The 24,082-nt window shown below is 44.3% G+C and overlaps 1 protein-coding gene across 2 annotated transcripts in view; it reads left to right on the top strand.

The window, feature by feature from the left end:
* LRRC75A (leucine rich repeat containing 75A) overlaps window positions 1-19,334 on the top strand; it is a 1,049,113-nt gene extending 1,029,779 nt beyond the window's left edge. For both annotated transcript variants that reach the window (XM_085649873.1, XM_085649872.1), the window contains one exon: window positions 16,331-19,334. In XM_085649873.1, the coding sequence (XP_085505999.1) occupies window positions 16,331-16,967 (637 nt within the window). In that variant the 3' untranslated portion in view covers window positions 16,968-19,334. The remainder of the gene's footprint in view (window positions 1-16,330) is intronic.
* Window positions 19,335-24,082: the final 4,748 nt, after the last annotated feature.

Raw genomic sequence — 24,082 nt, forward strand, 5'->3', positions numbered from 1 at the left:
GCAGCAGTAAGACCCCTACAAAAAAAACCGTCACCGGACCCTACCATCCTCACTAATCTACGACCCATCTCCCTGCTTCCCACCTTCTGTAAACTCACAGAAAAGGTAGTTAACCAACAGCTCACATCCTTCTTAGAGGCCAACAACATCTGGCACCCCAATCAGGCTGGCTTCAGAGCAAAGCATTCAACAGAATCAGCGCTAATATTCTCATTGGAAACACTTAGAGCAGCGCTAGACCAGGGCAAAAAAGCAGTCCTCATACTCCTAGACCTGTCCGCGGCGTTCGATACGGTGTCACATTCCATCCTGATAGACCGTCTAGCCGCGGCAGGGATAAATGGAAAGGTACTGAGCTGGCTAAAAAGCTTCTTAACAAATAGACGACAAGTGGTCACCCTGGGCCAGTTCAGATCAGAAGAGATCCCAATAAAATCAGGGGTACCGCAGGGCTCTTGCTTGAGCCCGACACTTTTTAATGTGTACATGGCCCCCCTGATTTCCCTCATATCATCTTTTGGGATGGCTACTATTTCATACGCGGATGACACACAACTCATCCTAGTGATGGAGGATGAAACCAGCGAAGCAGAAACAAGACTTAAAAACTGCCTTAAAGCCACTTTCGATTGGATGAGGGCGAATCACCTTAAATGTAACACCGGAAAGACCGAGATTCTGCCGTTCGGTAAGGGAAACTCTTTCAACCCAGCATTATGGTGGCCAGAAGATGCAACCGTTCCTCCTAATACAGCAAACGCAGCCCGAAATCTAGGGGTAAAATTTGATCTATCCCTAAGCTTTCAACAACAAGCAGTAGCCGTGGCAGGGACCTGCTTCGGCTTAATAAAAGGGCTCAGGAAATTTTTTGATCTAATCCCACTTGCCGCAAGGAAGACGGTTGCAGTAGCTCTCATTACTTCTCGCATAGATTACTGTAATAGTATATACGCAGGAACTAACAGGACAGTCTGTCATAGACTACAGATGGTGCAGCATGCAGCGGCCAGACTAGTCCTTGGATGGAAAAGAAGGACCTCAGCCACAATTGCCATGGAAACCCTGCATTGGTTGCCTATTCACAAAAGGGTGCTCTTTAAAATCCTGCTAATCACATTTAGGGCAGTTAACAAAATAGGACCCAAATACATTGAGAGCATGTTCCAACGCTACACTCCCTCCAGATGTTTGAGGTCTCAAGGTGACAATCTTCTGACTATTCCCAAGTTTAAACTCAAAACCAGAGGAGGGAAAGCCCTGGCTGTCTTGGGGTCCAGAGCATGGAACTCACTGCCCCCCCCCCCTCCGACAAATTACTACAGAAACAATTTTTAGGAAAACTGTTAAAACCTGGATCTACACCCTATCCGAGATAAAATGCAAAAACATGATTTAATATTTTAAACCAAGGATTCACCACAAGATCAATGAGTCACCATGGTCTCTTACACTCTGAAGCGCTAAGATGCTCCTTGGAGTGTAATCTGCGCTATACAAACAATAATTACATTACATTACATTACATTTGCGGTCGCAAAACACTCACAGTTTACCGCCCTTTTCAAAAGGGTGGTAAGCCACTCGGAAACGGGAAGGGGTCCCTTTGTGAATGGGTTTGCAAATATTTTTTTAAGAGCAGGCAGTGGTTCCAGGGACCACTGCCTGTCCTTAAAAAATGAAACTGAAAAGTGTAATTTTTATTTTTTATATGCATCCCATTTTCCTTTAAGGAAAACGGGCTGCATTAAAAAAAAACTGTTTTATTAAAAAAGCAGTCACAGGCATGGTGGTCTGCTGACCCCAGCAGGCCACCATCTCTGTCACATTTCAACAACTGTAAGATGGCAATGCTCTCAAACACTATGACGTGCGCTCTTGCTAATAGCACGCTCTGTTGGCAGGCCCGGTTCTAGCGGGTGGGCCAGGCCCACCCAAACATGTGCCTGGTCCACCCAAACAGGAGCCTTGGCCCTCGCAGTGAGGGCTTGAAGGCAGGCGCACAACGTCATGGGGCTCAAAGTGCTTCAACCCCCGCTCCCCCCTCCCCACCCCGTCGTGTGTCAGCCCAGGCTGAGACAGCTTCCCGGGTGCACATACAGAGTTTTAGAGATTATCGCAGCCGCACCCGAGTACTTCACAGGTCTTTAAAAGACCATTTACATGTGAATGAGGTTTTGTTTATTTTTTCACCCCTTCATCTCCACAAGGCAAAGGCGACAAATCCTTTCTTTGACAAGGGTAACCTTTGCCTACTGTCCTGCTGTGTGGATATTTCTTTTTCTATGCAGTGCAGGAGAAAAGAAGTTTGTTTATTCCTATTCACCTTTCCTGACCCCTGCAGCTGCTTATCACATCAGGCTGTGACACTAAGTTTGACTAATAGAGTAGGTAAGAGAATGAGTTACTATTTGTTTTTCTTTTTAAAATCTGCACAGGCCCAGCAGGACACATACTTCGTGTGTGCTTCATTTAAACAGTTTTTATCATTATCATGGCCGATGCAGGACAACAATAAGACAATACAATCCTAACATAGGACAGTAACCAATGAACTGTCATCAAAGAGCTGTATGCAAACCTGAATGGTATAGTTAGAACTTTGCTTTCTTTTGTTTTGTGATATAGTTAGAACTTCCCCATTCGTTCATTATTCTAATGTTGCTAAAATGAGTATGTTTGGGCAGATATACATTTTTATCAGTAAAGCTGACCCCCATGGAATACTCTTTAAATCCTAAGGTTGTGTTTCCCCAGACCAAACCCTCTTAAAATATACTGCCCACCAGTATGGATGACATGTGATTCATACACCTTGTAATCCTCATTGGCTTATGTGACATTCCCTGTAGACTGATTTACATACTTGTATGATTCATTTTCTCTGTATAATGTGTGCGTGGTGTAAAGTACTGACACACACTACACTGATATGAGTAGCGCTGTACAACAAATGAAATGCATATGAGAGTGGGGCTACATAAAGATGAGGGGCACTGTTGGAGGGTGGCAGTGAGGGAATCCGAGGAGGAGGTCAATAGAGGAAGGGGCTATGGAGCAATGAGGGGCACTGTTGGAGGGTGGCAGTGAGGGAATCCGAGGAAGAGGTCATGGGGTGGAGGGTGGAGCTAGGGAGAGATGAGGGCACTGCTGGAGGGTGGCAGTGAGGGAATCTGAGGAGGAGGTCAATAGAGGAAGGGGCTATGGAGCAATGAGGGGCACTGTTGGAGGGTGGCAGTGAGGGAATCCGAGGAAGAGGTCATGGGGTGGAGGGTGGAGCTAGGGAGAGATGAGGGGCACTGCTGGAGGGTGGTAGTGAAGGAGTCTGAGGAGGAGGTCATGAGGGGGATGAGCTACAGAGAGATGAGGTGCACAGGTGGAGGGTGGAAGTGAGGGAATCTGAGGAGGTCAATAGGGGGGGCATGGAGGGATGAGGGGCACTGTTGGAAGGTGGTAGTAAAGGTATTTACGGAGAAAGAGGTTATTGGTCTGGCGCCAAAAAAGACTTTCGCATCAGCGCTGTCATGGCCTTTCTGTTTTTGTTTATTTAATTAGCAGTCAGGTCATAAGGGCTACTGTGGAACATACTTTAAAGTCAATGCTAATTATATTTACTGCTATATTCAATGTTTTAAGTTTGAAGGTGATTTTACTAATGTTTTTACCAGGAAAAAGGAAAGTGGAGCCCGATGGTGCCTGATATGGGGCTGGGGCCCAAGGTCAGCTGTGAGATAAGGTGCACTGGAGAGGAGTAGTGGATAATCAAGCCTGTAAGGCAGTGCGTTGCAGAGTCAGGGGTCAGGTGGAGGTAGTAATGAAGAGGGATTCTCCCTGAAGGCTTGCACAGAGGGAGCCAGAGAAGTGTCACTTGTCTGATACTCCCACCTCAGAAACCTCCTCTTCCCATCAAAGGAACATTACATGGAAAAAACACTTTATGAGAGTGATAATATTTAGAGAGAGATTTGGAAAAGAGTGCGTTTTACTGGGTCTTGTAAGACTAAGAAGAGATAATGGAGGGCCCTGAAGCAAACATATATGTGACAAATCGAGCCCGCAGTGGCCCACCCAAATAAAAATTCCTGGAGCCGGGCCTCTCTGTTGGTGAGATGTGCGTTTTGTGTCATTGCTGTTTATTTCAGAAGGGAAAAGAGCTTGGCTGATCCGCATGGTAAGATGCATGGTGTGCCTAAGTGTAGGTGTCTGACTCTGTCCATGTGGCAGCACCCTCCATGCAGCGCATGGGCCTTCTGTAGTCACCTGCCCCCTATACATGTTAGATACAATGTTACAGACCATAGAAGGATGTTAGGTGCACCGCCATTTCTGTTAGGCCCCCTTCTCTGTTCACTTCATTTCATTTTCTCCAACTTCCCGCATTTTGAGCTCACAGAAAGTGGAGGAAAAGCGTTCACTGCAGAGAGAATTGGAAAAGGCTAAAAAGGGCCCACACCTGTGATACCAAACTTTAGAAGCACATTTGTGCAGGAAATTGTGGTCTACTATAGTCTGGCAACTCTTTGTGCAGAAAATGTAAAAAGAAGTTGCTGTTTGAACTACACAATTGCATCATTAGGCGCTTTTTTAAGAATTTTCCCTCGGATTTTTTCGAACGCGTGAGACTGATGACGGTGTGGGGGACCAGTGACCCGCGGGCATCTTAGCATCTCTTGTCCCATAAAGGGGCAGACGAGAAAAGCAGGAGGGTTTTGAGGCCATGTAGTGCGTGCCAGTGTGCAGCATCCATCAAGTGACGGAGGCTGCCTCCACTGCCCCCCCCCCCCCCCCCATGCTATGTGACTTCCGGTGGGTACCATCCCTCGCTGAGTGCAACCCCTGACAAAAAGTCTGGCCATTACATCATCTTGGGAGACAGACGTGTTGGACTTACGGAAGCCGGATAGGAGAGGGTGGGTGGCGAGCTATCTGATGCAGTCTTGTGTTTGACTTGTAGCGAGGAAATGCCCGGCTTTAGTGAAGAATGCCAGTGTTTTCCAGTGCGTGCAGCATGAGAGATGACTTGTTTACAGGCAGTGCCAGGCAGGTGCTACCGATTTTCTATTTGGGGGGCCACTGGAAAAGTACAGTGCCCTGGGGTTGGCTTTCTCCATATCAATTTGCCGCCTGGTCTCCCATCTACTAAATGATTAGCACATTTGAACTGAAAACTGTTTGCATCGAAAATAATCATAATATATTCAAATCGCTGCATCCGGAGTGCTTTTGCGGAAGTTAAGTGGCCGCCTTTGTGTTGTTGGAGGGGGTGTGTAGGCGTTTTCAAGAGCTGACTGACAGTTTTGCTTGGACAGTGTAACAGCCTTACTGACCCACTGGGGCGGGCTCCTGCCTGCATCCAGATACAAAAACACAAACTCATGGAATGGAATCTAAAGCGTGTAGAAGAATGATTCCTTTGATATCATGACATGGCTTTCTTAGTTAGAGCAGAGTGTGTCAGCAGGAAGTCTCTCAATCCTGCGTGAGCGGCTTGTGCTTCTGCTCTGTTTGTTTCAAAAAGAAATCAGCGAATGCAGAGGTGAAGGGAGGCAGGTTCGAGCCCAGGAGGCAGGGAGGACGGCATCCCGATATTACGGGGTGCCCTTGTTGGGGCTGGCCAGTGTCACACTGGGGGCTGTGCGTGGGGCAGCGCGTCTCTGATGCTTCCCAGGGTGCTCTGCTGCGGGTGAGGCTCTTCTGGCCTTTGCTGGGGTCACATCTCAGTCGTGTGCCTCGTGCTCGGTGTTTCTGTTGCCCTCATTGTAAGCTCAGGGTGCTGAATTGTGGTGGGTGAAAGTGGGTTTCACACATAGGGGTGCAGAATCAAGCGTAAAGCCACGGATCAACCGAATTCTGCACCAGTAAAAAGTTTAAGGACCGGTGGTGAATGGCCACTGCAAGGAACACATTCACCCAATGCAGCCCAGGCTCATTTGCTCTGCCAGTGCTTGTTTTGGCACTAGGTACCTCTGGCTTTGTTACTGCGGAGCTTCTGCTGCATCAGAAGAAGAGGGCAGGACACGTCTGTGATTATGGGACATTTTTGAGAGCTGCTTTGCTTCTCTGAAAGTTACGCCTGTAGCGATATCAGGTGTAGATTATGGTTTTGGCCTTGGCTGATGGGGGGGGAAAATTGAAGCTCAAAGGGCAGTGTTCCCCAGTGACGCCGACACACCTCCTTGAGCCTTGATTCTGGGGTCACATCATGCTAGAACACTTGCGAGAGTCAACGGAAGTGTGATTGTTTAGAAGTTGAGTGTAAACAAAGGAAAATGCTACGTTGCTGTTAAGGAATATATTAATGAGGAGCGCAGGGGCTTGGGGGTTAGTTGGAACAGTAAATGCCTCAAGACGCAGCAGTCTTTGAAACAAGAAAACGAGCCTGGTACTAGACAGAGAATAAATACAATATCCCCGAAGGTACATCACATTTATATTGCACGTCAACTTGGAATTCCTTTATAAAGTCAAGTAACTCCCTTGTATCCTGCAAGCCCTTATAATGGGACTCCCTTACAAAAGCAACCGTAGCTCAAAACGCGTTGCGGATCCACTCTTGCTTTCTTGTAATGACCTCCAGCAAGCAGTGTAAAAAAAACAGAGCGACTGAAATATCCCCTTATCATCTATTGACTCCATGTTCTGGGTAGAATAGTCCTGTGGAGCTGACACTTGTGATTCTGCTCCGTGATCTGCCTTCTGTCACCGGGTCTCTGTCTCCGGCAGAGGCATTGACACAACTCAACTGTAATGACTTATTAAAGTGAAGTAGCGTTGTCATTTTCTTACAGGCGGGCAGTGAGATCACAACTAGACTGTAATAAAATTATATACAGGTTTATGCACTTGTTATAGTGTTCCCATGTTTTCTATTAAAAAAAAACTTTTCGAGAATCTTTGGCATCGTAAAATTCAGAGATGTGTCACCTCTCATTGTGTAGCTCACGTATCACACCAAAAGAGTATCTTCTCCTAGGCAGATTTGACATGTCCCAGATCGATTGTAATTTAATGCTGCTGATGAACCCTAACAAGATGGAGGCTAGATGTCGGATTAAAGAGACCTCGAAGCCACAGAGGCCACCAGTTCATCACTCTGCTCTCCCAGAAGCCCCATCGATGCGTGCAGTGTGCACAGCTCACGGTCCTTCATTAGGGGATATTGATTGTAAATTAAACTGTGATCTGTGATCTGGCTGGAGGTTATGTAACACGAACACGGAACACCTCGTTTAAGAGTAAATTGCTTATTAGATTTAGGTATGGCTTCTTTGGCCTTTCAATGCTTCCCAGTTGAACTAATGTTAAGTACAAACCCTGTCCCTTGAGATGGTTTTCCAAAATTGGAGGATAGAAAAGGGTCAATGGTATAATGTAATCTGACCAGCTAATCAATAAATAAATATAGGACCTGAGTGATAATCGAGTTTGCATCTATTGCATGAACCCTGGGTCAATGTAACCTCCCGTCACTAATTTCTATTCTATGCTAGCGACCTCTAGTGGTCAGCTTGTGTAGTATGCTCTCTTCACCTTCCGAGCATGGTATTAGCAAGACTATCAACCGATTCTCATCCAAAGCACATTGGGCAGGGACAGTCAGAATTGCTTTGTGGGATTTAAATCACTGAGGCAATTTTTTTGCTCAAGGGAAGCATGGTCCTTTTTATTTCAATAATTTGAGGAGAAATGTATACTTGAATAACAAACACGGTATACAACGTTTGTTGTACAACTTTATCAATGAGTGCAGCTCAGTCACATACCAGGACTAGACCTATTTTTGTTTCCGTGCTCTTATATTTTTTTTGTAATGAAACAATTCCACTGCATAATATTAAATAAAAATACCAGAAATGTGCCCTCTTTTCACAATTTTGAGAATTTTTTGCGAATTTCTAGACATCTATGAAAACGTATCGGTTCCTATAGCCCTCGCTAACTTTCTGCTGTGGGGCCTTATCTGCACGGTTACCACGACGCTGTACCCGTTGGTGAAATTACTACATTTCCACCAGTTTCTTTCGCCGTGGGACCTGCTGTTTGTTTTCATTTTTTAGACCCGTGTTTCTTAACCTTTTGATATTTGTGGCCCCGTTCTGAACCACTATTCAAAGATGGGGACCCCCGCCTGAGCTGTTTCTACGATTTGAACCTCAAAATATATATATATCGAGATAAAGGAGTACACATCAAACCAATGCACTAATTATGAAATATTTTCTTTAATTCACAAACAAAATATATACAAATTCATACATTTTGATGGGAATGTTGGAACTTTTCAAAACTTGGATTTATTTCTAAATTTGAAAGACTCTAGAATAACTGGCATCTCAGTTTATCTTTTTGCTCCTAATTATGCTCTAGTTTTTGGAATCACATAACAATTGAGGCCACCACTTGTACATACTACTGTTTGCTGCACGTGTGCTGCTCCTACAAATCGGGCTAAGGAGACCAACCTAATTTTTAGCCTCTAATTTAAAATGTCTTCTAATTTACAAAGCTTTTCAAAATGTTCAGTTTTGCTTTTTTATATGTACATTATCAATCTGTTGATGGTATTTCATTTTTCTAAACAGTCACGGACTCCCCGAGTAGGCGTCATGGGCCCCTACGGTCCATGGACCAGAGGTTTGAAACCATTGTTGTAGAAAATGTATGTGCTGGTTACAAGGAAGTCTTGTCTTTTTAGAAGATTAATGCACATATTTGAGAAAGAATGTAACGAAACCCAGAACTGACCAAGCAAATGTTGGGCAAATCCAGAGATACTGCTTGATTGTGCAGGCTGGTCCCAAAAAGATCCAGTTTTTCTGAGGGGTGGGGCATTGGGTTAAATAATTACTAATTATACAAAAAAATTGATGTAAATTTTACAAAGTTGCCGGAAACTTTTATGCCTGGAGCTATATCAGCTTTCTTTTTACTAACACCTTACATGCTGTCTTTAAATCTTTCATTTTGTACCACCTTTCTTAATGTTGCATGTCAGTCTGACAGACCTTAGCACACTTGTGATGTTTTTTGTTTAAAGTCCAAATATGAGGTAATGAATATCTGTGAAAAATTTCTTTTTTTTTAGTTCGAGGCGTAGTATTGTAGAAATGTTTTCCAATTTGTATGTTTGATATTTTTAATCAAGGGTTTACCTCCAGCCTCCTCCTTTTGTCACCTCTTCCCCTCCGCTCCATTTATTCATTGTTCCATTGGTGCTTCACTGCTTTCTCCAGTGCACCTTTTATTGAACATTTAGGGGCAGATTACGATGTCATGCAGAAACTTTCCCCTCGACTCCATCTAGGAATTGGAACCGAACACTTGTGGTTTGGCAGATCCGCCCGACCGATTATGATGCGACCAAACACTGTTCGGTCGGAGTCCCATTGATTGCAATGTGAGACAGTGTCACACCCGACAACACTGGCTCCTATTGGGAAATGTGGTGTGTGCAGAAAACTCTGCACCCTGTCGCATACAGTGCAGGGTTTTACAGTAGGGTCCCTTAGGTACCCCCTCAGGCCCCAACTGGAGGCCGCAGGATGAAGGGGGCCTGCTAAGGGCCCCCAAAATCAGTTTTCAACAGCCTTTTCATGTCAGACAGGCCGGCTCAGAATGGCTGTTGGAAACTGACATTGTAATCGCTTGGTCGGAAACGCTGTCCATAGAGCTGTACGATGCAGCTTCGACCGACACAAATTCTCTGAGAGCCTGTCGGATCCAATTCGGAAAGATTGTGTGGTTAAAAATCAGACCGCAAACATCGTATTCGGTCGAGTGGATTGTAAACAGACCGAGTCGGTCAGAAGTGTTCCGACATGGTCGAGGAGATTCCTACCTGACATCGTCATCGCCCCCTTAGTTTCTTTTTTCTTGCACCACCTTGTTCAACCGTCCTAGATAAATATACATGTGCTTCTTTTACCCTCTCCTCTCTTTGTGATGCAAAAAGAAAACTATTTTTTAGCTGTTAGCTCTTAAACCTTATTGTTTCCGTCTTTTAACTTTCATATTTTTATCTCAGGATTTCCACTGTGTGCCTGAGGCAAGATCCCAAGCCTTGAGACAGAACAATATTAAATATTCTTGTACCCTTGGGCTTTTTTGAGGGTTACAGACCTACACAGCCTCACCTGGAATGTGTACTGCCTGAAATATTTAGGAGCTAAGTGTTTCATGACCACCTGGACCTTTTAGCTGGTAATACTGGGGCGGCTGTTGGAGCGCTTCAGTCTAGTGTCAACTTCTGGACGCCATAACATTTATCTGTTGCTGCTAGAATAGCAGAGACCAAGAGGGTAGCACTCACGAGACTGCTTTATTTATTTATTTTCCACACTGTCCCTGCTTGTCCCTCGCCTGCAGTTCCGAGACTTGGAATCATTGCTTTTGGAGCTGGTTTGGGGGGTGTCGTCCTGTGACGGAGAGAGAGATGGCGACCCCGGACCTAGAGGTATATTATTTAGTGGCACAGCTGCAGTGATTTAACCGGTGGATCTATAGTAAGATGCAACCAGAGGAGGGGGCTGCTGGTTTGCTTCCCGACCTGAGGGACCTAATGCTGGTCCACTTGGCTTGTCAGAGCCGCCTGCCCGTTGCCTCTTTGGAACACCTGCAGGTGCAACATAGCCTGCGATGCTGCCTACAGCGAACTGGTACCCAAGCACCTTACTCGCCAGACTTACCGCTGTAGTAACTAGAGGTAGTGGCCCATGGGGGGCCATTGGGTGGGATAGCGGGTTGGGAAGCCTACAAGGTAACTCAGGTGGGAGATATTTACCGGGATGGAGAAAACATTCCTTTGAGTACTTGGCTGTGGAATTCGATGTTCCCGGTGGCAAATTCTTACTGCATCAGGCAATCATGGCTGCGATCAGAAACCACTGGGGAGCTGTAGAGTCAGAACCCATGCTGCGTAAAGGCTGTCAACTGCTTTGTAATTTAACGACTCGCTTTAAAGCGGTTACATGCCTAAAATATACAAAGCCAAATGTACTAACAATCTTGCTGGCCTGACGGACCTGAGGGTGCGATGGGAGACTAATTTGGAATTACAACTTACCGATTCGAACTGGAGTAGGATCCTAGAGAACATATCCACCATTCCTCCTCATGCCAGGTACAACTGATTACTACGTATTTCCGGCACAGGGCTTACCTGACACCCAGCAGTATTAATGGGTCTTATACCACAGCTGCAGTCACATGTCCTCGATGTGGGCAACTTGGATGTGTCTGCCTCCGCCAGACACATTGTGAGCATCCCACACCGCAACCACATCATCGGCCACCTGAGAGACCTCCATTGGCTACCTGTCAACAAAAGAGTCACTTTCAAGCTTCTCAAGCACACCTACAATGCCGGATCTGCATACCTCAACCACCGCCTTGCCTTCTACACTCCCACCAGACATCTCCACTCCGCCCCGGCCAACTGGCTCTGGCCACACTCACACGGATCCGCAAGACCACGGCTGGAGGAAGATCCTTCTCCTGCTTCACTGTGAAGACCTGGAACTCTTTGCTCTGCACCTAAGGCAATCACCATCACTGCTGCAATTCAGAAAGGACCTCAAGACCTGGCTCTTCGACTGAAACGCAGACCCACCCCCCACCTCCACCCCTGTGCGCCTTGAGACCCTTACGGGTGAATAGTCATGCTTTATAAGATTACTGATTGATTGATTGATTGATTGATTGATTGATTGATTGATGTAAAATCTTGAAAACCATTTCTACACCTGTCAACTCATAAACAAGACACCAACAGTATATAACCTCAAACATGAATATCATTTAAGAACCTTGTCAACTCATAAACGCCCAGATAAACACACACAGTTCTAAATTGTGCCTATAGTGTACTCCCCTTTTCAACTCAGAACCCACCATTATTTAGTATCAGTACTTGTCTATAGATTCTGAACTTGGTCAACACATGACTCCCGCCAACAACATGTAATCCCCAAACCTTAACTCTCATTTATAAGCAGTCACCTTATACCCCTACACCATCCAAACTGAAACTATGAATATCATTTATCCACTAATCAAACCTCCAGGCCCATAGGAATGCATTGGAGATTGCGGGAGCAATTTGCGAGTACCAGTAGGTACTCGCAAATTGCTCCCGCAATTTCTAGTGTGCAAGGGTGTCAAAATGACACCCTATTGCACCCATGTATTTGAATTCTGCACACATGTTGCATACACACATGCTCTAAGGGCATGTGTGTGTGCAACATGAAACTTAGAAAAATGCAAATAAGTGCATTTTTCTAAGTTTTAGCAAATTACCATGAAGTCCAGCTTCATGGTAATTTTCTTCCGCTAGTAGCGAAATCGCTATTTTTTAAACTTTAATGCATTGCATTTAAGGAATCTCAATTAGGGATTCCTTAAAAGCAATCGCTATTTAAGGAATCGCTATTTTGAGATTCCTTAAATTGGGATTTTTGCATTTGGGATGATGCATCCCAAATGCAAAAATACCGGTCGCAAAGGGGCAGATTCTGAGAATCTGCCCGTTTGCGACCGGTTTTGTGGTTGATGCATGTGCCTGCAGGTGCCTTATGTGTGAGGGTCTCAGTCCTAGAAAGTGCTAGTGAATGAAGGGAGGGTCAAGTGGAGAAACAAATGGTGCGAAGGAAGTTTAATCTGGGACCGGGTTCGTCTGCAGCACATGAGGGCATGTTCCTTAGGTTTATTTATAAAATGCACTGTCTTCTGGTGTATTTAAAACAGACTGGTTTGTGTTAATTTTTTAGGCCTGGCTTGATAGTGCAGCATAGACTGCGTTTTTTCATGGAAAGGAGCCAAGGATGAAGACTATACGCCTGATTAAAGGAAAAATTAAGTCAGATGCCATGGAACTGATCTATTTCATATGAAAAACTATGACAAAGGCAGTAGGCCTGACATGTTGTTGCCAAAAAGACCTATAAGGGGGGGGAATATCATTACATTGTGTTAAAGCCTAAAGACAGGTATTTCTTTATTTGGAATCACAGAGATAACCATAGTAACCAAGGATGTTAGTGACCCTCTTCGACAAACCTTTGGAGTCGATGATTCCTGTTGTGATATTCCTAGATAAGCCCTTTTTGGGAAGGGTTCCACATATTTTTGACAATTGTACTATTGTACGTATTGATGATTGTATGCCTGATGTGCAGTACAGGAGGAGCAAGTGTGTTATGCCAATGATAAAGTTAATAAGTCCCTTCACTGGGAAACATTTTGTTAGATGCCATAGGCCTGATGTGTTTACTATGAAAAGTTACAACAAAGGCAGTAGGCTGGACCTGTTTACTGTGAAAAGTATCTGTTGCAGCCAGTAGATTTTAGGATGGATTATTTAGGAGTTGTGTATTGCTTTGCCAAATTTAATTTTGTAGATCTTTGTAATTTTACGCATGTGTGCTTGATTATTGCTTTGTGGCAAAGCTTATGCTCTACACAGTTCACCAGTGTCCGCTACGGTGACAAAGACTGCATTCCTGATCAGTTAACTGGAAAAAGTCATGTTTGATGCCTTATGTTTAATCGCTTTATTAGAAGAAACTGCGAGAAAGGCAGCATGGCTAACTTATTTATAGTGAAAAATGTATATCAAAGACTGTAGGCCCTTAGGGGTATATTGCTATTATGTTGTTAAAACCCTTATGGAGGAATGTTGCTGCATGGATTACAACAGAGCACTGTAGGGTTTTGCTGTTTGTTTCCCCTTCCTACTCCTACCCCCCAGCGACGGAAGATTGGGGGTAGAAGGTTTGCATTGGCGAATCCTTGTGAGGCTTCTTAGGAGGGGTTGCATATTGTTGTTCCAACTGTAATTTTGACCATGCTTGTAAATGTATGTTTGGTACAAAAAACAGTTGGTCTCAACGGGAACTATTCAAGTCATGTAAAGTTAAACCAGATATATGTATCACTTAGTGCCCGATATCACAAATTACAAAACATTTTAAGACATCGGTAACAAATTTATATATATAGAATATTAATTAGTCACTTTCGAGACACATTAATTCACGTGACACAGATGCTCCACAGTGAGTTCTCGTGAGTAGATAATAAAAGGCTAAGAATTTCAAGTGAAAATATATACAGTGTAAACACTGATTTCAGATAACGACTGACTGAGGATCCTTTTTCTAATTACATTTTCCACAAGTCATTAGATACACTTTCTGTAGCCTGTGTTTTTCAGTCCAGGTCGATAGGGTTAAAAATGTTGACGTTTCGACCCCGAAGGGAGAGAGGACCAGTGGAATCTTGCAGTGGGGTCTTCTTCAGGACAGGAAAGGAGCAATCTGAAAGAGGGGCGAGGACACCAATCAATAACTCAATAACCCTTATAGAAGATGGGTAATATCGAGTACAATACAATGTGGCGCAGTGGCTCACCTTGAACCCACTGTAGAGTTACACGTGGGACGAACTTGGGATTGGGCTAGGTAGCTCCAATAAGGAAGAAGGTGTGGACCTCATCAGGGTCCAGGGCAAGAATGTGCTGAAAATGAATTTTACATTTAGGATTAAGAATTCAGCTAAAAAACAGAAAAGGCACTTGTGGAAACAAGTGAACCAGGGCAATGGCGTGGGCAACTCACTCATATGGTCTCTTTACTTCCAAGATTGAAATAAATATAGTAAACTCAGTGCTTCAATGTCCAAAAATCCGATTTAAAAATATTTAAAAATACAAAACATCACAGCTAAGGATGACAAACCCCAGGATAGTGGAGAAGAGGAAAGACTAGCCAGAAGGACATGTAAAAATACCTTGATTTAGTCATTTGCAACCGGAGCGTCTCGCGTTTGTGCGAGTGCACTGGCAACCATGTCTGAAATACACCCAAGTTAAGCATGCACGCGGTCACACCGGAGGCTCAGCCGCTAGCTGCTTTCAGCCTCAACGTCTGTGCGCGTATAAGGACTGTAACGGAAAAAAGCACCAGGAGCCCCGAAGGGCAACAATGGCTTATTAGGCATAATTTGAAATGATTTAAGGATCCCAAAAGAAGCTCAAAGTTATTAAATCAGAAAGATTCCCGTATATGTGACCTTGTAACATTCAGAATATGAAATGGCTCAATCGGATTATCTCATGAACAATGGGTGGCAAATTACAACACATACGAAGGTTCACAGGTGTCGGTAACATTGTGAAACAGTTGCAATAATTCCCGTTTATAACATACTCCAAATTACTATATTGACGAGCGTGCAGCTGTAGGAGCCTTAATAAAAGTCTACACATTGTATTCAGTATATATGTTGAATAGTGTATATGGAAAACAATTGGAGACAGAGTAACCAAAATCATTGTGAAAACAAAACGATAGAGACTATGGGTGACTTATGACATTCCAAAAAATATTGGTTACAGACATTGAATGGGAAACTGCACAATCTAACTGTAGGTATTTGGGATTACTATGCTGATGCCATACTGGGGGCCTTAACAGGGTCCTCGCAGTGAATACGACAGATACGCTAAGAGGCACGGATGGAAAACAATAGGAAACAAAGGAGCCGCAATAGTAGTGACACAATTATGGTCATGCATTTTGAACATTGTAGTGCACTTGAAGGAAGGTGGTTTGTCCTCGAAAAGGTCATTCTGGGGCCTAGAGGTCGTGGCCTAGTAGACATTCTCAACTTGTGCGAGTCAAATGGATACACATTTTGGATACTGTCAACCGGGGGTTAAATGAAAATGAGGAAATCACTAGACAACTGCCCCCCTCTCAACAATGGATGAATTCTGTTTCCTATTGTGACCTCGCACACCCGCTTCCTTCAAGTGCACTAGAATGTTCAAATCGCATGAACATAATTGCGTAATGGTAGAAAATTGAAGAAATTGAAGCGGTACTTTGTTATATGCCAGACCTATTGGATCTGCCAATGCTTGTTTCATACTTCATCTGGTAAAAACGTCTTACAGATACATTGTTGCTTGATTATTATGAGTGACAGGAAGTTTGTGTCCAGCAAGGTGGAGGCCAGCTTTTGTTATCTGTAAACGAATCGGAATATATCACCTTCTGGAAAAAAAGTAAAATGTTGATGGAATCAATCTAGCTCAATGCAATCTAATTAAATGAAATAGGCAAAGTAATACTGGAGCATGGCTCTAGAGTAGAACAGCCCTATAGCTTGATAGGAGTTTGAAGCATGTATGCTTTACCTTATTTCACTTTAGCATGTGTAGACTGGTATTAAAGCCTCACATTATCTCCTCTCACTATTTCCCAGTTCATAAAGCATGCTATTGAGACATATGCAATCCCTTGAAATAATACTTTTTTTCTGTTCTTTGCAGCTTAAAAGCCATCCTGGTGGGGACTCCTCGAAACAACGCCGTGGATCTGTCTGGAATTCCTCTTACCATGAAGGATCTTGACCGCTTGATCGCGTACCTCCAGTACAGCTCCGAGCACATTGAGAACGTGGAGCTCTGCTTCACAGACATGACGGACGAGTTGCTGCTCCAGCTTCTGCCCGTCTTGAGTGCCTTGCCTCACCTGACCACACTTGCGCTCAACGGCAACCGGCTTACCAAAGCCATCCTGCGCGAGCTGACGGACATGCTCAAGGACCTCAAGAAGTTTCCAAGTGTGACCTGGATTGATCTTGGCAACAACGTGGACATCTTCTCGTTGCCACAGCCCTTCCTGGTCAGCCTGAAGAAGAGATGTCCAAAGCAGGGCAACCTCCCAACTATTTTGGAGTTTGGTGAAGGTCAGATGTGTGACTTGGAAAGCCAGGAGGGTCCTGAAGGCCAAGAGGAGCCAGACTGTGGTCTAGAGAAGAGAAATATTCTGCATATAATCAACACTGGCCCCCCAGAGGAACCTTTCGCAGAGGGGGTGACACACATTGGGGTGCCGCGGAAAGACTGGCACTTGGAGCAGGAGCTCACTCATGCGACTGCCACCACTCCTGCCAGTCAGACATGATGAGCCACCTCTTCCATTGGGACTACTTTGTGCAGAAAATAACAGCAGAATAACTAATACCTCACACCGGAGGGGTGGATTGTACTTTAATATGCAGTTTAGCCTAGCGCTAGATGTCCTATTGGCTGTAGATCTGTCAATCTTCATTCCGCCCGCCCTTTTGAGGCTGCCGTCTGTTTCCCCAAATGGGTGCAAACAGTTAAATCATTTTATCAAGTTATGCATATTTTATAAAGCTGGTGACCGATTGTGGTGGTCAAACTTAGCAATGTCTACTCATTTATCTCTTTTAGAATAACCAGGGAGAACAGACTATTTTTATAGCACTGAAGTAGAAAGAGGACCAAGACATGACATTACTTTGCAAAAGGAAAGGGGGCGCACAGATGAAGCATGTTGGTTCCTTTATTTTTAATAGGACCTGGGTATGGAAATGTATTTTTTTTTAACAAACCTAGGAAAAATATTGATAAAATATGTAACTTCGATTGTAAGCTGATAGATGAGTATTTTGTGTTATTTCTGGCATAATTATGCCAGTGAAAGGCAAATGCAAATAAGGAAGAAATAATTTTGTTTGCTAATGTGTAGAAATAAAAAATGTGTAAGGCACTGCACTGTTGAATATTTAAAAAATTCTGCAGTCCTGCAAAGGTGGCACTGCCAGTATTTCCCCGGTCCATGCGTGTGAGAGGATAAAGCAGGCAGCACCTGTAGCTACTATAATCCTGGCACCCTAAAGCGACATTCAGATAAGAAAAGGCTTTCACCAATTCAGAAGAAGCCTTCAAAGCAGACATTAGTTTAGAGAAGTCTTTACCAATGTTCAGCTAGATATTTTTTCTGGGTGCAGTTGCTTCATTTAGTGTATGCTTTTCACGGTACTACAGCACTCAGTTTAAATATTGTTTACTGCTCCAACAATCCCTGGTGTTAAGTGAATCTCTTATGCTACAAAAACTTTACCATTAGGGGTAAAAAATAATTTATCTTAACACTGGCATGTCATTTTTTGCCCTAACTCTGACGCCACCCATCACCAGTACGCAAAGCCGTGCTCTGGCGAAATATGTTCTGACGTAGGATTTGGTCTTCTACCAGTTGGGAATGGTCCATTGGTATTCTCATGGCCCTTCTCGGCTTTGCTTTGAAATGGCGGCATCTCGGGAGCAGCTCTTTCCTTCAGCAGGTCTGGTGTGAAAATGGTATTTAGAATCATGGATGTTGCACACTGATGAAATCTAAGTGTCACTGTATCTTGACACAGGTGTAATAAAAAGGTTGGTGAACCTTAGAATTGCTGTGTATTGATCATGAAGCACATTTTTAAAGCGAGGGTGTTATCTGCAGTAAAGTTGTAAGATGCCGTCTTGGAAGGGGTAGGGTGTTGAACATTCCAGACATTCTTCCTAGTTTGGGTCTGGACATTCTGTGGTGATGAGTCACTGCCTGGTGGATATGAAAGAACATTTTATAGTGAGCTCTTGTCAAGACAAGAGACCTGAGCATGAGGTGGCATGGTTTATGTTGTAGCTCCTCGCAATGAGCCACACATCTGCCAAAGATTGTAAGTTGAATATTTAGCATATATGTATGTTGCAGTTCTTTAGTGCAAATCTAGCCAAAGGCAGTGGAGTACTATACAGGGTCATAGACAAGCTTAAATTCAACACATGATAGAAAAGGTCGCTGGTTTGTGGACTGTTAATGCATTGTGAAGAGTCGCGATTTCAACTATTTCCTAAACTGAGAAGGTTGTAGCGGTCTTGATGGATACAGCGATGCTTCTCTAGATCCCGTATCCAAAGCTGGAAAAAGCCTGTTGCGTTTTTCAGGCAGAGCTTGTCTGATAAGCTGGGGAGCAAGTCGTGATGGCTTTGTAAATTAGGCAGCCGGTTTTGAAGTTGATGTGGGCTGTTAAGGAGAGCCAATGAGAGTCCATCAGGATGGGCATGATGTGATCATATTTCTCCAGGCCCTGGATCAGACGTGCTGTGGCATGTAAGATGCCTTTAAGGAATGCCAGTGTGGAGTCTGGGAGGCCATGGGGAGTGGCATTATCATGGGTAAGCATCGTTGTTGGATTGGTCTTCCAGTACATATGATTTTTGGCAATAGTCAGCCCGTATAGCGAGTGACATAACAAAACATGTTTTATTGCTGCTCATCTTCAATTGTATATATTGAAGGTGGTGCAAGTTTATATTTTTAGCAACTTAGAGTTTTATAAACTGATTGTAACTCTTCATTTGACCTTTCTAGCACTTCTGCATCCTCTAATCAGGTGAGTTTACTGCATACAATTAAAAGGACTATGAAATGGAGACAATGGGGAGTAATAAAGAGTCACCATTTATATGTTCTAAATTGAGTTGAAGTGTTGTTATTATCACGTATTACAGGTTGCATATCTTTATTCTTGTTTGTGAAATTGTTCTTGTTTGGTGAAATTCCCTATTCCTGCAGCAGGGCAAAGTGTAGCATACACATGAACCTGGAGGCGTCTTATTCTGTAACATTTATAGGTCATTCACACACATACATCTTTGCCATCAACATATATGTAAGGAACAGCAACCATTATACAGCAAAGGCATTCTCAGTGGAGGCTTTGGGTGCCACCAAAAGAGATGGGGAGGTAGCTCAGGTGTCACCCAAGGAGTCAATCAATTATTTAGGATTTATAAACAGCGACTAATCACCCAGTAGGGTATCCAGGCGCTGCCAGTTCAACGAGGCTTATTCGAACAGCTGGGGTTGGGGGCCATTCGGAATTCCAGAAGTGAGGTGATGTCTGGAGTTGCGTGGGGAGGCTGTTTCAGGTCTTTGCTGTGATGTGGGAGAAGGAGCGTCCTCCACTTCTGCTTCGGTAGATGCGAGGAGTATGGGCAAGCGAGACGGAGGTGGAGCGCAGTCTTCTCAACAGTTGGTGGAGTAAAAGCAAACTTCTTTAACCCTTCCTCCAGGTTGTTGGTGGTGTTGCATGATCTTCATACTTACATGATATCAATATCCAAATTTCATGCCTCAAGCTCAACAAAGTGGAGAACCTAGTGGTGCCTGGTGGTGATCTTAAACACTGGTCCAAAGGACATGCCGTGTATCAGCTTTGCAACTACTTCTTAATACATCATCAATCCAAATACGTATGCACCTTAATAATGCAAAAGTAATATTGCCGATGTATGTCTCTACAAACATGCACAGGATCAACCTGAGCGTCATTGAACAAGAACGAATGACTCAAATGAAGAAACCACTAAAAGATATGCCTCCTACAACTGCGCCCAAATATACTTGCGGGAAATACAGGTCACTTATACGCCCTTCTCATATTCTTTCAAAAGAAAGGAGTAGGAGGTACTCACGTTTATAGGAGAACCCAGACAAGTGGATACGACACGGGGCAGTAAAGAAGTTGGTGATGCTACACAGTGTTATGAAGATGAACTGCCAGGACATTGCCCCTAAATCCACTTCAGTGCTTTCTGGTACACAAAAGTTTGTTTTGAAGCAGACAGACAAACACCAAACGCAGCTTTGTTCCGGTCCTGAAAAACTCAAGTAGCTACCACCACTGAGGGGCTGTGTCCCATTTCTGTATGCCTAGTTGTAGATTTGAATTTATTGGTGTTGAAGTAGCAGCTCCCTAAAATAATTCACAGACAAATTGCAACCTCATACTTACTAAGAGACTCCAAGCATATTGGTGCCAATTTGCCTTCATACAGTTTACTGCTAAAAGTATCAAACTGCCTTATGAATGTATTAGCCATATTAATACAATTGTAAGAAGAAGAATTGAACATTACCTCCATTCCCAAATAATGGTTGTTAATCAATACTGCTACCTTATCCTCATGTATAAATTATATGTATCCTCTCCTTTAGTGTCTACGATGTTCTCTATGATGTGGATCACCCGTTACTAGCGCATTTAACGGGGAATTGTCTAGATTGTGTCCTGTGGAGCAGGAAGTGGAAGCTCTGCTTTGGAAAAATCCACCTTTGCCAGTCCCAGTTCCTGTGCAATTGGATTTTTTTATTTTTAAGTTGTTGAGCCTCTCAAAAAGATGTATTATGATTACGTGGCATCAAAAAGCACATACCTTGCTGTGTTCAGTGTGGCTTGGATGTCTATGCGGAATAGCAATGGATAGCAACTTCTACCACTGACTGGCCCGCAGGTTACTCTTTGCACTTTTCTTGGTACTCCTGGTCCCAGAGGTGAGGAAACAAACAGCACAACAGAACATAGGCAGGAATCCTAAGTGCTTTCTGTGGTGTCCACATGTTTCTCTTTCTCGTCTCCCAGAGCAATGAATGAGAAGGGGTGAAGGAATCAACCTGAAATGTCGCCAGGTGTCAAAGCATGTTTGATGTCACTTGCACTACCCCTTGAACTTTGTTGACTCAGCGTCTTTGGAATGTGGAAGAGATGGTGTAAAGCCAGACATTACAATATGATAACAATTGCAATAAAGTAGTAATTATTTGAGCTCAGAGGTTGATCATCTTGTTCCTTGAGCAGCTAATACTTACCATGGACATTAGTGGGGATGAGGGAGCTCTTCTAGGTGAAGTGCAGGCGAGGGCTGTTTCAAGAGTTCTTAGGGAGTTTAGCATCTTCAAGGTTAGGGAGATGTATGAAGTGCAATGTGCGAGCTGTGGAAGTGCCGGGATGCCAGGGAGGAGGATCATTTGAGGTTTCAGCATACTGAGGAGGAATTTATAGGGTAGGGAGATGAGTTTATGATTGAAGAGGGTAAAGAAGAGGAATAAGAGAGATGGATTTTGCAGGGTAGGGGGCAGGGAATACGACTATGGACAGATCTCAAATTTAGAATAGAAATAATGCAGCGTGAACTGTGAGATAGTCTAGTGTAGTGTGGAAGAGGTGGCTCTCGGAAGGTTTAACAGAATGCAGGTGGCAAAATGTAAGACTTTTTCGAGAGGAGGTATAAATATACGTGTGGGTCTTCAGTAGAGTTAAAGGCTGATGAATGTTGTAGATAGTGAGCAGGTTGTAACAGATATTGAGCAAGTGTAGTAAGTGGGTGAGGCTATGCAGGTGATAAAATTTCTGAGTTGTGAAAATGAACCCTAAGATTACTGAACAGAATAATCCATGTTTTGCGACTTCTCCCTGAAACCGATGGTGGAAACAATATCTTCCTTTCTAATGTATACAAATGATCTACTGTATCTAGCAAATACGATAAATCTAGAATGGTACTCAATCATTCTTATTAACTTCATAATGGAATGTTCCACATTGGCCTTAAAATAAAGCATTTTCCTAAGTGAAAACACAATTTTTACAGACCCAAAGGATATCCACAGGATATACATTTGTGCAGACCCTGGCATGTTTGTATATTCAAAAATAAAAACAAAGTTATATCTATTCTGAAAATAATCTATTCAAATCAGATATTCCCCTTCAGTGCAGATTTCTTGATGACATTTTGGCAATATTGAAGGGAGACTGATTAACAGCAGAGGATTTTTTTGTCTCAATCAATAAGTTAGACCCGTATTTAAAATTCTCACACATGATCGGACTGTGGGATCTCTTTTCTTGACTTAGCAATCAATATTGACAGCAGTGTTTTGAGGATGAAAACATGTTCGAGGCATATGAGCTGCAGATGTGCATTGATCGCCATCTGGTGTTGGGCCCGGATGTTTGTAGTTTGTTTTTCCTCTTGGAAAGTCTTTGGAAGTCACGAGGTTGGTGACTCCTCCTTTGGTTCGTATTGCGCATGGGCTTCGGCTCCATCCTCAGATTGTTTTTTTCTGCCATCGGGCTCGGATTTAATACTTCGCGCTCCGGTTCTGAACTTTTCCAGTTCAGCGATCGACGCAAAATCCTCGCTCATCGAGATCCTTCAGATAATAAATCATCTTAATCACCTTCTCTTCGGCACTTCTTCGATTCCGGTCGTCGACGGCGGCCTTCGGGCCTATTCCGGCTCCGGTCTCGGCTGATGGAAAGAACTCCCTTCAAGAAGTGCCCTCGATGTGGGTCCAAATTCCCCCACACCGTTCTTCATGAGGTGTGCAACCTCTGCCTCTCCCCTGAACACGAGGCCCGAGACTGTCCCGCCTGCAAGTCTTTTTGATCTAAAAAGACTATTCGAGATCGAAGGGCCAGACGCAACATGGCGCACTCCTCGACCTCCGCTCCAGTCGACATCTTCGGGGACGACGTCGAAGCTCCGGGACAGCAGAACATCGAAGAAGAGGACGACGACCTCGTCAGTGCTTCCGAGGCCGACGACTCAGATGTGGAGGACATCACCCCGGCGCAGAGGGTCGTGAGTACTATACCCCCTCCCACACCCACGCCGATACCCAAAAAGGCTTCGGTCACGCCTTCGCCTTCGGGCCTAGGTAAGACCAAGGATACTGCTTCTCACACCCCACCTTCGGGCCCGGTAAAGAAGCCTGTTAAGCCTCCGGGCAGCTCGGGCTCGAGCCAGCCTACCAGCGGTACCGAAAGACACCCTTCGGCACCGAAGAAAAAATCGGCCTCCACCTCCACACCGAGCCCAGCACCAAAGCCCTCGGTGTCGAAACCTGCCCTCCCGGTGCCGACTAAACATCACAAGGCCCTCGGCACCGACACTCCCGTGCCGAAGCCTCTTTCAGCACCGAACAAAAAAGCGGAGGTCCCGAAGAAGCATGGCTTAGACAAACCTAAAAAGCCGTCGGCCCCGAAAACCTCGGCGCCGACCGAACAACCAGTGTCGCAAGAACTTTTCACACCGGATCCTCTGCAAAAGACACTTACCAAGGATCCAAAAACTGGACATTTGACACTGCCTTCAAAAAAGAGACACTTGGACAAACCAGCTCCACCTCCACCTCCAAAGAGGAAGGACACTGCTACCTCTCCTTTCAGAGTGCCTTCCCCACCTCCTCCACCTCCTCCACCCTCCCCACCTCCACCTTCTCCACCCCTGCCTCATCGCTCTCCAACCTTGTCTCCAGTCCCAGACGATCTAGGGGACCCTTACTATGATCCAGCAGATGTGCCACAAGACCCCACCCCTTCTGGATCTCCAGACCCATGGAACGACTATAACAATCCGGACATCCCTGATGTCCCA

The sequence above is a fragment of the Triturus cristatus genome, chromosome 3_2, assembly GCF_964204655.1.
Source record: "Triturus cristatus chromosome 3_2, aTriCri1.1, whole genome shotgun sequence".
Lineage (NCBI taxonomy): Eukaryota > Metazoa > Chordata > Amphibia > Caudata > Salamandridae > Triturus > Triturus cristatus.